Source organism: Podarcis vaucheri (assembly GCF_965113315.1).
Source record: "Podarcis vaucheri genome assembly, chromosome: 10".
In the NCBI taxonomy this organism is placed as follows: domain Eukaryota; kingdom Metazoa; phylum Chordata; class Lepidosauria; order Squamata; family Lacertidae; genus Podarcis; species Podarcis vaucheri.
In genome coordinates, this window is record NC_138748.1 from 3,965,439 (window position 1) to 3,978,138 (window position 12,700).

A 12,700-nucleotide genomic window follows, 5' to 3' on the forward strand; every position below is an offset into this window, starting at 1 on the left:
CCCTGTCACTCCCTGCGGAAGGACGCAGGAGCAACTACGCTGGCCGTTCCAGGTGGAAGCCTCTTGGTCCCTGCTGCTGCTCCTGCGTCACGGGATGGCCTCTTGCAGGGTCTGCACACACCAGATGCCACTTTGCTCTCCAACAGGTGTAGGGACTAAGGGAGGTGCAGGAAGAGCAACAAGGGATGGTAACAAGGTACCTTTAAAGCACCTTCGAAGCACATTCTTCCCATCAATGGATTCTGGGCACGGTCCTTCATTAAGGGTTGCTCAGAAGTATAGCTCTGTAAAGGGCAAACTACAGTACCCAGAATTCTTTGAGGGAAGGAATGTGCTTTAGTGTGTACACAGCTCTCGTCTCTGGACTTGTAGGTGTTGAAAGGGAGCCCTGGAACATTATTTCACAGGCCGTTCTTTGTCTGCCTCCCCCATGAGAGGTCCAGAAGGCAGCATCACGAGAAGGGGCCTTTTCAGCGGTGGCTTCCCGTTTGTCGGTTGCTCTCCCCGGGGAGGCATGCCTGGTGCTTTCATTAGACACCTTTAGGCACCAGGCAAAAATGTTCCCCTTAAAGCAGGCCTTGGGCTGATTATCATCCAATGTCCTTTTAAATGTGTTTGTGTGATAGGGGGCGGTTATTGGTTTGCTTTGTTTTTGTTCTTGTTTTTATTATGTATTTTGTGTTTTTATTTTGTATTTTTATGGTGTCATGTGAATTGTCATGTGAAGAACAGTATACAAATTTTAATGAAAATTATTATTATTATTATTTTATCTGGGATTTTTCATTTGTTCCTCAGATGATAGATCTGTTAGAAATCCCAAATTCCTGGTGTCCCTTTCATATTAGCTTCATTCCAAATGCTCTTGCCCAGACGTCCCGCTCTCTCCCCTTGTGTGTCCCCAGTTGGTGCTCCTTACAAAGGCAGACACCTTTCGAGAATACCTGGTGCTGCCTTTAAATTATCTGTAGCTCAGCTACCGACTGCCCATTTCACAGCTGAGGATTGTGGTGAATTATGTATCTTCAGTCTAAAAGCATCAGCTCCTTTGCTGCTACACCCTCATTATAAAACCTGATCTAATCCTGCATGCCTCGTGCAATTATCTAAGATTACAATTGAAAACATGGCCTCCCCAGTGAGCATGAAGAAGATAAAGCACTCCTAAGTATGGTAAACATGAATGCTCAGGAGTAAGACCAAGATTGCATGTGTTGTCCAGCAGAACAATACATTATTACCATTCCAATTAATGTAATCTTACTGTGTCGTGGCAGGAATCTTTTTTTCTGTGCTTACATTAGTGCTGAACATAACTAACAGTTCCTGCTGCCAAGAACTGAGCATTCAGAAAATACATCAATAACAGTGATGTCATGGAAGGAAATGCACTTAGGTAGATTTCTCTGATTCATAACTTCCAAGGGTGAGATAAAAAAGAGAGCATACTTTCCAACAGGAAGAAATAAAAGTTGCTTGACATGGTATAAAAATTATAACAAATGTGTTTGATTTATAAGGGCAGGGTGCATCATGGGTGGTAGAAAGTGATAGCCTCTTTGACATCACTGCACTTTCACTGCACGGGAATTTATAGAGAATATTGGATGTCAAGAAGAGATGAAAGTATATGATTTGACAGAGAGAGTGCATTGGACCGGCTGATTACTCGGTCACTGAAAAAGAGGGTGAACAAGTTCGTTTTCTAAAGCCTTCCACTATAGCACCAAGGAAGTCAGCAACACTAATGGGATTTCAAGGCATTCTTACAGCCTCATTTCCATTTGCAGCTCTTTGTAGGAATGCTCAAGGATTTTGTTGGGTTCACATTTTGTAAGCAAACTCACACTTCAGTTTGAGCTGCTGGAGACCACAGGAGGGGATGGCGCTCTTGCCCTTGACTGGCTTCCCACAGGACTATGGCTGGCCACTGTGAGAACAGCAAGGCAGACAAAGTGGGCCAGGGGCCTCATCCAGCAGACCCTTCTTACGCCCCCATGCTAATTTGTGGAATCGAACTCTGTTACTGTTTTTGGTTCTCAGCTCAAAAAGCAAAGGGAAAATGTGTATTTTAGGGTAAAATGCATACCAAAATGTGTGATACATTCAAAGACGATGTGCAATAAAAATAAACTGCAGACTGAAGCAGAAATGGGATGGAATTGACTTATGAACAAATGCAAAACTGACATGGACCAGAAACAGAACAATCCATCCATTCTGTTTATGACCAGATAACATCAACTAGAAACAAATAAAACATTTTACATACTCTAATCATCATCAGCATCAACAACAACATCATACATGATTCTTTCAACCATGTACACTGAGTACTAGCAGTTTTCTGAAGCATAGTTAAGCTTCTTAAATCCATTTCCATTAGCAAGAAATGCAAAGGGAGTTTGTGTCTTCTGAGAGAGTTAATTGCCTCTGGCAAAAAAAAACCAACAAACAAACCACACTGCCATTAGCACAAAGTTTTATGAGAATTTAATTGCATGATGTGTATTCATGAAGGTTTGCAGCAATATACATGGCAAACCTTGGCAGACATTTTAGGTCCGTTTTAGTTTGGTGAACCTTTCCTCTGAATTCTGCTATGTGTTTATCCAATTTATATTCTTTCCTCTCAGGGGCACATCCTGTGCTCTCTCTCCCAGCAACCCTGTGAGGCGGGTAGACAGAGAGAGAGTGGCTTGCAATGGACTCAGCCATCCAAGCTCTGCTCTCCACATTGGAGCATGCTTCTGTCGCCCCAGGTTCATTCCCCACAAAAGAATTAAAGAAATCCTCAAACGATGGTCCCCAATCACTGGTGGCCTGTGAGCTCCATCTGGATAGTCCTTGAAAAAGGTGTGGAACAGTCAAGAATATCTTTGCGTGACCCTGTACTTATTCCCCTCTCCAGTCACCAGACATTTAGGCGATTTTGACCAGAGTCAGATTTTTCAAATAGGTTAACAGGCCATGGCCTAAGAGATTTGTCTGCAATGGCCAATCTGTTCTTTCTAACTTATGGCTTTTTTTTACAAATGAAGTAACAGTCAACACTGTCTATGCTTGCCTTCTTTAATGATGAAAGTCAGGCACAGTGCTATGAAAAGCTGTGGAGAGAGCAACCTTTTGGCCACAGTGGAAAACTTTGCTTTCATGAGAGTAATATATAAACCTCAGTTAATCACAAAGAGAAATGGAAACAAAAAGCTTCCTGCTTGCGTTTCCTGGACGGCCTGTGGTCACTGAAATCATTTGCTCTGTGCAGGCCCCGCATAATGGCCGGGGTGGGGGGTGGGGACTAGCCATAAATTAATACAGCTTACAAAAGAAGCCCACTTGTGGCGGTATTGTGATGAAACTCAAACTCAAGTTAAAATGCCTCTATGGTAACCTAATACACTGATTTTCAAACCGTGTTTGACAGCCCAGGTGTGACTCAGGGGTTTCTCAACAGGGAGATACCGTATTTTTCACTCTATAGGACGCACTTTTTCCCCTTCAAAAATGAAAGGGAAATGTGTGTGCGTCCTATGGAGCGAAGACACCATAGCCCCGCCACCCTCTCCCAGCTGGAGAGGTGACGCGCGGCTATGGCAGGAGCCTCTATAGCTGCGTGTCACCTCCTCAGCCAGGAGAGGGTTGCGGGGGGCTGCTTTAGCACCGCGCGTGCTCTCCCGGCTGGAGAGGTGACGCGCAGCTATGGCAGGAGCCTCTCCGCTGCGCCTTTCCGCTGCTCCCTGACCTGCTCTTTGTGGCTGGTGGTGGGCTTCCCCCGCCCCAAAGAGCAGGTCAAAAGGAACCTGAAGCCTGGAGAGTGAGAGGGGTCAGTGCACACCGACCCCTCTCGCTCTCCAGGCTTCCAAGGTAGCCGCCTGAACGCACCTTAAACGACACCTTGTTTTAGAGCGGGAAAACAAGAGGGGGAAAGTTCTCCCCCTCTCTGTGCATCGCCTCCTGCCGCTTCACTGAAGGGGTGCTGGGCAGAGAGGGGGAGAATTTTTTTTTCTTGTTCTCCCCCCTCTAAAACAAAGTGCACCCTATTGTCCGGTGCGTCCTATAGTGCGAAAAATACGGTAACTAATTGTCAAACTCCTCTGAAAAGCAGCCTGCTCACAATATCACGCCTCTTTTCCCCCTGTGGTGTGCAGCACAGGAGATTGCTGGGTGTGTTTTTGTTTAAGCAGGGTAAGTTATCCCAGAAGTCAGGCAGCTACATCCCCCACAAACTGAGAAGACCCCCTAAAATATGCCCCAGAATCCCCTGCCTGGCCTTCTGTGGCAGCCATGCGGAGGGGAGCTCTTTGGACCACAACTCACTGTGAGCTTCCCCGAAAGGAAAAGATTTGAAAAACACTCAAGTCATACCCTTGTTTACACGTTTTTGGCAAAATGCTCCTTTAAGGCATAGCTGTCAACTTTCGGATTTGAAAATAAGGGATCAGCAGTCTCCCCTGTCCCAGGGACAGTCTACGGGATATCTAACAATCCGGGATAGCAGCAGGAAATGGCGCTGGAATAAGCAAATTTCCCGCAAAAAAGGGGAAGGTTGACAGCTATGCTTTAAGGGGGGTTATAATACTAAATATATACAGGGCGTTTTTTCAGCCAGAACTCACTGGAACTCAGTTCTGGCATCTCTCAAGTGGGTGCCATTGGCATTCTAAGAGAACAAGGGTTCCAGAAAAAAGAGGTTCCAGCACATCTTTTTCTAGAAAAATAGCACTAAATATTACACACACACACACACACACACACACACACACACACACACACACTGTATATATATAAATAAAAACTTGGAGTTGAAAATATTTGTGCACCATGTGCACACAATAAGGCGTTTGTTTTTAATGTTTTGCCTCAGAAAATGTTTCTGCTTTGTTGTAAAGAGGGCAGGCTGCAAGAAACCTTTAAAGGGCTTCACAGTGCCTAGAGCATAGGAAGAAGACCCTCAGCCAAGGACACAGAGGGCCCTCATCCACGCGCGTTTACGCCAAGAGCTTGGGGGTGACTGCTGACACCCCATGATGGCTGCTGAGCTACCTGCCTGGGCCCCAATCTGTTTCCGGATTCAGACCCAAGTTGCTGTGTCCATAGGAGCCACTGATAATTCAGACCCTACTTCCACACAGGGGTTTATTGTGGACTCGTGTTTCTCTTATCTGCATTTTTTTCACATCACCATCATACTCATCAAAATATCACACACAACCAATTCAAATTCACCATTTCTGCTGTGAATATTTTTTAATCTATAGAAAAATAGATTCTGCTGTTTTATAATCTATAGAATTTTCCAGTAAATTTTCCAGTAAAACTGGATTAAATAGGAAAATAAAATGAGACAGCATTTAATTGATGGTGTTGTCCACAAAATTTGCATGCATGAGCAGCACTGAGTCCCGAATGTACTGTTATGTGCAAACACCCTATATGAGTGGGGAGGTCTCAATGTGCATCAGTGTACACCAACTAGCCATTTTGTTTGAAATTTTGTTGGAGAGATCCTTCTGGACCCCTTCCCCAGTTTCAATTTGGGATCAAGAAGAAATTTGGTTCAGTTTGTTTTCAAAGGTAAACTTAACCAATTCATTCTTTCTGAATCAGTGTGCAAACCAAAACACAGCCATTCTTTTTATATTCACATTTCTCTTAATTTTGGCAATATAGCTCCCCAACCCAGTAATATGCACAAAAATGCATATACTAAAGTACACCTAAAAATGCATATATTAGGGGAAATCACATTGCAAAAATGTGTTATCTTAGGAAAATTTGCATTAGAAATGTGTTATTAGGTGAAATTAGCATTTAAATGCTGTTGAATTTTCATGAAGACTTAAAAAAAAATCACAGAATCGCAGAAATGTGGAGAATTGACTTTAAGATTAGAAAAATTAGAAACTGAGAAAGAAACTGTCAGATTCGCCCTTTGCTAATCCCAGTTCAGATCCTTGGGGGAACCCACAGATTTCCCTGTACTGTATTGTGAAAACTGTCCCTTTATTCCTGCTCTCTGCTTCCTCTTTAACCCGTGACTGATCCTTAAGAAAACCTGTCCTCTTATCCCAGAACTGCTGAGTTGACTCAGAAGCCCTGGATGAGGAATTTTTTGAAAGTCCAAGAATGTTGATCTGAGAAACAGCCACAAAACACAAGTTTGCTGGCAAACTACAGCGCATCTGAAAAGATGTTTTTGCTCTACTGTCTATTTTTGGACATGCAAAAAAAGGGGATGGAATAAGGCCTGGAATAAAACTGGTGCAGAGTGATCCAAACATTTGGCCCAGTTCACCCTGCAAATATCTGCAGCCACCAGTGGCGTAGCGTGGGTTGTCAGCACACGGGGCAAGGCAAGTAATTTGTGCCCCCTAACCCGTGGATTTGCGCCCCCTAACCCGTGGATTTGCGCCCCTAACCCCCAGATGCTGCGCCCGGTGCAGCCGGCCCCCCCTGCACCCCCCACGCTACGCCACTGGCAGCCACTGCTTATGAAGGCCGGCGACATCAAGCCTACCGTGTGAGAATCCCTTTCAGACAAGCACAGCGCCTGGAGACAGACAGACAGACAGGTTGCGCATCCATAGCAGTGACCAGAGGAAGAGTGACTGCCGGGAGGAGCGCTGAGAGGAGAAAGGCCCGGGGGCATCTGCAGCAGCACAACTGGACGCCTTCATCTGCCCCGCCTGCAACAAAACATGTCTGTCCCCTGTGGGTCTCTCCAGCCACAGCAAGCACTATGACTTCACCCCCAAAGGCACACTCCTCCACTGTCTCCCGAGGCACATGGATGGCAACAAGCCACTCCTTAGCATATGCATATGCCTGCACACATGTTGGGAAACACCACTGTGAAACAGGCTGTTCTCTGTTGCAATCGGTAGCCATGCCCAGTACTGTGGTGGTGCTTCTTCCAACTGGAGTGAATAGACAACCAGTGTGGTGATGGCTGTTTTGGCAGCAGCCCACTGCACACCAATCATGCCTCATCGTGACCGCAGAATGCATGCACATGGACAAAGGTCTCTATGAACGGGTCGTGATCTGGGATATAGGTGCCTCACAGACCACACGTATCATAAGCAAACACCTAAAAATAGCTACACTGTAAATCTACTGATGTGGTTCCAATTGCAGGAAACAGGATGTAGCACTCAGGTTTGGGAATTTGGGAGGGTCTCGGATCATGGGAATGTGCTGAAATGGAGGGGGAAAGAGGGGGAAAGGGTGGAGGCGGAGGCAGTTTGTACATCTGCAGCAGCAGGAGGTGGAGGAGGAGGGCGTGGGTCACCCAGAGGGCTGTAGCAACTCCAGCTTTGCAACAAAGGTGCTAGGGTTTTGGGGACACGTGGGAAGAGAAGAAAACAGAAGGCTAAATATTAGTGAAACAGAGAAGTAAAAATATTGTGGAATAATATCTGAGATAGGCTCCCACAGACTAGTTCCTACTAATTAGAAACAGTTTGAGGAAGGGGCAAGGGGAGGCGAGGGGGGAGCCTGCCTGAATGAAGTCCTCCTGCACATGGCAATATGCCCACAAGGGACGGAGAGAAACAGGATTCATGTGCTCAAGATGGGATGTAGGGTTGCTTATCCTTCTTTCTTTCTTTCTTTCTTTCTTTCTTTCTTTCTTTCTTTCTTTCTTTCTATCACAGAGCAAAAGGTCAATGTCTGGTGGGCCCAGAAGTGTAACCAGCGTGTTAAGGGCACAGTGAAACACAACAGGCCGTGTGGCGTGCGAAAGAGAGAAACGGAGCATTAAGGGCTTCTGAACAACTTGGGAGGGGAGAGAATCATTTCCATCAGGAAACCATTCCAAAGCGCAGGGGTCTCAAAACAGCAGATTCCGGCCGCTTGATCTCTGCAGAATGATGTCAGCTTGCCAAAGGGAGCAGCTGCGCGCCTGCTGTGTGATTTGGTGTCAGTGAAGCCACAGACTTAAATTGCCCCCAACAGCTCTGCAGGGGTCGGAGACATGAGCAAAGAGCTTTCCACCTGATCCTATAAACTGGCCTGAGTCTGCAGCCCAAACCATTGTTGGCTGAGGGACGGCCTGGCCTGGCCTGAGGTGCTACCATCTCCTGGTACTTCAGACTCCCAGCTCACACCTGCCGTCTCACAACTTGATTTATTTCACATACTGGATTCCAGGTCTTGACTGTGATTGGAGTTTCACTGTGATCTCTCTCTCTCTCTCTCTCTCTAAGCATCTGTGGCCTTGGTGTTAAATTAGGAACATACTGTACTCAAATGCGAAGGAGTATTCATTCAACCTCTGCCATTTCCATATTCACTGAGAACGAACAGGGTGGTTGCAGAATACATACAGAGGCTGGTTGCATTAAAGGTTAATTAAAAGTAACAAGAGTTCAGTCTATCATTTCTACTTGCACTAACCCAGGTTCAAAGAGTCTTTGTTTCTGCTATTTAATGCTCCTGGCATTGTACAGACAGAAAAAGTGCTTTCCCCACCTCAAGCACAAACACATACACCGTCTGATGGAGGAGAGACGGCATAAGAAGATGACCTTAACAAATGGGCAGCTTTGTACAGGAGCGCATTGTTGTGGGATAATAATGCGTATGAAGCACTTAGGGGGAAGTGCTGTATAAATACCATTATTTCTATTTGATTGTGGTTTTATTTGACTTGCATTCAGAGTGCTTGAAAACAAATGCAAGGATCCAAAGTATTTAACCGCTCCAGATCCTGAGGGTTACAGTGCTCTGGGGTTTAAAATGCACCTCTGAAGTTATGGCTGGAAAGTGGGGCAGCCGCTCCGTTACAGTTCCCTCTTTGATCAAGAGACTGGACCTTTCCCTCTGGCGGGGCAAAGAGCAGGCCGGCATTTGCCCTTCCTGCTTCATTCCGGGGCAGCGATGCCCTTGGAGCTTGTTGCTGTTTACCAGAGCCAATGGCCAAACAAGGCCGGGTCCAGGAGGTCTGTGGCCGGTTCTCCTCTCCCTTTTATATTTCTTTTAAAAGAGGAGGACTACGGCATGGCAAGAGGGTTTCCCTAAGCCTTTCCCCTGAGCTATTTCCCCTGACCTCTGCCCACCAACTGGCATTCAGAGCTCAGGTGGCCTGGTTCTCACTGAGAGAACACAAGGAGAACTCAACCCCCAGGCAGGTCAAGGCTATTTTTAAAAAAGAAATGTACAGTGGAAAGTTAAACTATTAAATTTGCTGCTGTGCAATGTGAGGTTGGCCACCAACTCAGCAGGCTATAAAAGGAGTTGAGGCAAATCGGTAGAGGATAAGACTGTCCATGGCTTCTGGATCAGAGGCACTTGGCTTCTGCAGAGGAGTTCCTGGTGAACATCCATGGGAAAAGGCCCCTTTTGGGCACCCAGTGAAAACATTTCTTGTCCCTCAGACTTTTAAATTGTGTTTTAAGTTAGGGCTTTTATGGTATCTCTGTTGAGTTTTTGTTTGTTGTGGTTTTTGAATATTGTATATTGTATTTTAATATTGTTTTGTTATAAACCACCCAATAATTATTTATTAGTATTTATTAATTTATTTATTAATATGGGTGTATTATTGTTGGGGGACACAACATGTTCCTTCTGGGGTAGTTCGTCCACCTTGAGTCCCCATCCTGCACTCCGTCTCACCTGTGGCTCCTAGACGCTGTCAGCATGAGACAGCGGCTACGCAAGGGGAACGACTTTGACTGCCTGAGGGGAGCCGATGGGTATCAAACTCTCGGTGCAGAGCTAAATTTAGGGCAGCATGACAGCCCCCCCCCCCCAGGTTACTAAACTGTGGTTTGTTCAGATTCTGGTTATCCGTGGATCCTGCCCAGCTGGAGGATATAACACTACATGCCATGGTTTAATAAATGTTCAACAGCCACAGGGTGTGAAAAGTCAACCACTGTATCCTATTCTCTAGGATTGCATTAGACATACAAAAATAAAATTAGCAAATGGTAATGAAGAAGTGAGAGGAGGCACACATATGAAAGATATTTCAGTGACTATGCAGATCAAATAAAAAAATCAATTATTTTCTGGGGGACATGACCTCACTGTACTTATGCCCCAGATTATAAATCATTATCAGAGCTACAAAGCTTTTATTGCCTGCCTTACACTTCATTAATCAGTTACAGGATGTTCTCTCCAGCAAAGAAGGATAAAATTTTGAGTCATACTTGAAATTTCCAAAGACTTGCCAGGCCACTTTAATTAAAAAGGAGTTTCAGAGTCACATTATAATCCAAAAATCTGCAGAAATTTAATGTAGGAATCTGACTAGCTGTGCATAGTCCTCTCCCACACACCACCCCAGGTTGGGCTGCAGTGGGCAGAGCACTGAAATGTCAGGATGAAAGCCATCAATAAAGTAAGTGCAGTGGTTAGCAATTGCTAAACAAAGAAGGTTGGAACCCAAGACTATTTCCTTCTCGGTGCTGCCAGCCGTTGCCACCAGACATTTATTGTTTGACAAGCACCGTCTTTCTTTGCCCACAGAGCAAGCAGCACCCAGAGCTCCAACATTTTAGGGTTTGGGTTAGGTTGTGTAGGGGAAACGAATCTAACAAATTTTAAATTTAATGAAATATGTTGACAAACTTCATCAATGCACTGGATCAGAGAAGAGTTTCTAATGTTAAATCTCCATTTACCAACTGACAGTGTAATCCACTTCTCCACTCCCTAGCCCAGCGTGCTGGCCCCCTTCTTGGGCTCACCCACTTATTGGGGTCCCAATTTCACCACACCAATCTTCCTAGGACCCTCTCTGGGGTCATTCAGCTCCAACCCCCAAAGCTCCTTCCAGTCGTCTTCAGGATCTGACCATGACGTCTCCATGGGACTCATGACAGGCGCAAACAACACGACTCACCTAAGGGAAAGGGGCAATGGCTGCCACTTTCAACGGGCCTGGTGGCAAAAGTTTAAAAATGATTGCAGGCCTACAAAGCTGATCAACAACCAACACAGCTACTTGACGACACATTCCCATGATTCCGGAGGCATTTGGCAAGTGCAGTTCCATTTTGCACGGCGTCCAAAATCCATTTCTCAGGCAAATGTTAGAAGACAGTGCAAATCTCTTGGCTACACTTACCACAAAAAGCATTCTCCTCCTCTCTGTCTCAAAATGTGCATTACTTAATCAGCTCTTAAGGCATCTACCACTGCCTGGCATTTGCCCTTCTGTAATCTGGCTCAATATAGCCAGGGACACCAGGCATCCTCTAAAAATAGCCTTGGGGCAGATTTCATTCAGCCTGAAGCACAAAGACTTCTAAACACTGAGAACCAAATTGTGACTGGTTCATAGGATCATTTTATTATGACAAAATGTGCTTTATTGGGGGCACTAGCAAGCCTGGAACTTCAAATTGATTTACCATGCACCCAGATCCACGAGCCAATCCACGAGGAACCAGCAACCCTCCATAAGGATTCTAAAGTCTTTCCTCGGAAGTTGGCCTCTTTGACTTCAAGGAAACATACTCTGAGGGACCTGTTGATACAGACATATGAATCCCTTGTGGACTGCAGCATCTAGTGATGACTTGTCTGTTTTCAGGAGCCATCGCAGTTCGGTCACCAGAGGCGGAATTTTCCTATTGCCCAACACCGACTCAAATACAAAACTTTCCAGCAAAGGCAAGTCTATACAGTCTGCTAAAAGTCACTAAGAGACGTGCTGCCAGAAGTTTTCAATTCCATTTTTTATTAACCACTGTTCAGCATGCATGTCCAGACACTAAAGGTAAAGGGACCCCTGACCATTAGGTCCAGTCGTGACCGCCTCTGGGGTTGGGGCGCTCATCTCGCTTTATTGGCCGAGGGAGCCGGTGTAGAGCTTCTGGGTCATGCGGCTAGCATGACTAAGCCGCTTCTGGTGAACCAGAGCAGCACACAGAAACACCGTTTACCTTCCCGTCGGAACGGTACCTATTTATCTACTTGCACTTTGATGTGCTTTTGAACTGCTTGGTCGGCAGGAGCTGGGACCGAGAAATGGGAGCTCACCCCGTCGCGGGGATTCGAACCGCCAACCTTCTGATCAGCAAGTCCTAGGCTCTGTGGTTTAACCCACAGCGCCACCCGCGTCCCTAAACTGCAGTTAATCTTAACCATGGTTTGTTGAAACAAGCCAACTTCTTAAGCTATGGTTTGAAATTGGTTTGTTTCAAGCAACCACAGTTAAGATTAAGCACAGTTTGTCAGGTTTAAACAAGACAACGAGCTACAGATAATATAAACCAGAAGCAAAAGCTTCCTAAATTCTTTTTATAGCCACACTGAGCACATGGGGGAGAGAAGAAGGGTCTCCTTGGCTCATTCTTGTAACACTAAAGGGGGATTTAGTTTTACATTTGAACCAGCCCAATATTTGTCTCATGAAACAATCTAGCTTCTATTAGCCGACTGCTCAGGCAGTTGTTCACAACTCTTACAGGAAACAAGTACTGTCTTAAGGGACCCTGAGAGTAGCACTTACACAGGGAAGACAGGCTGTTGCTTTGTATGGTTGTCAGGAAAAGAATAGTAAAGGCTACTTAATGCACCTTACCTATTAAGAGCCCATTGTCAGATGCCGTCAAATCTGAATCCATTTGTGATTCCACTTGCTTTCCATCTTGCTTTTCCTGCTACGTTGCATCCACCCAAAGGTAACAAGGAAAGGGAGTTGGAAGAGAAAGAAGAAAACAGTGAATTAACAGAATGGTTG

At 45.5% G+C, this 12,700-nt stretch overlaps 1 protein-coding gene across 1 annotated transcript in view; it reads right to left on the minus strand.

The window, feature by feature from the left end:
- FAM107B (family with sequence similarity 107 member B) overlaps positions 1-12,700 on the minus strand; it is a 107,503-nt gene that overhangs the window by 63,097 nt on the left and 31,706 nt on the right. The window contains exon 2 of the mRNA XM_082240179.1: positions 12,542-12,620. Within this exon, the coding sequence (XP_082096305.1) occupies positions 12,542-12,584 (43 nt within the window). The 5' untranslated portion in view covers positions 12,585-12,620. The remainder of the gene's footprint in view (positions 1-12,541; positions 12,621-12,700) is intronic.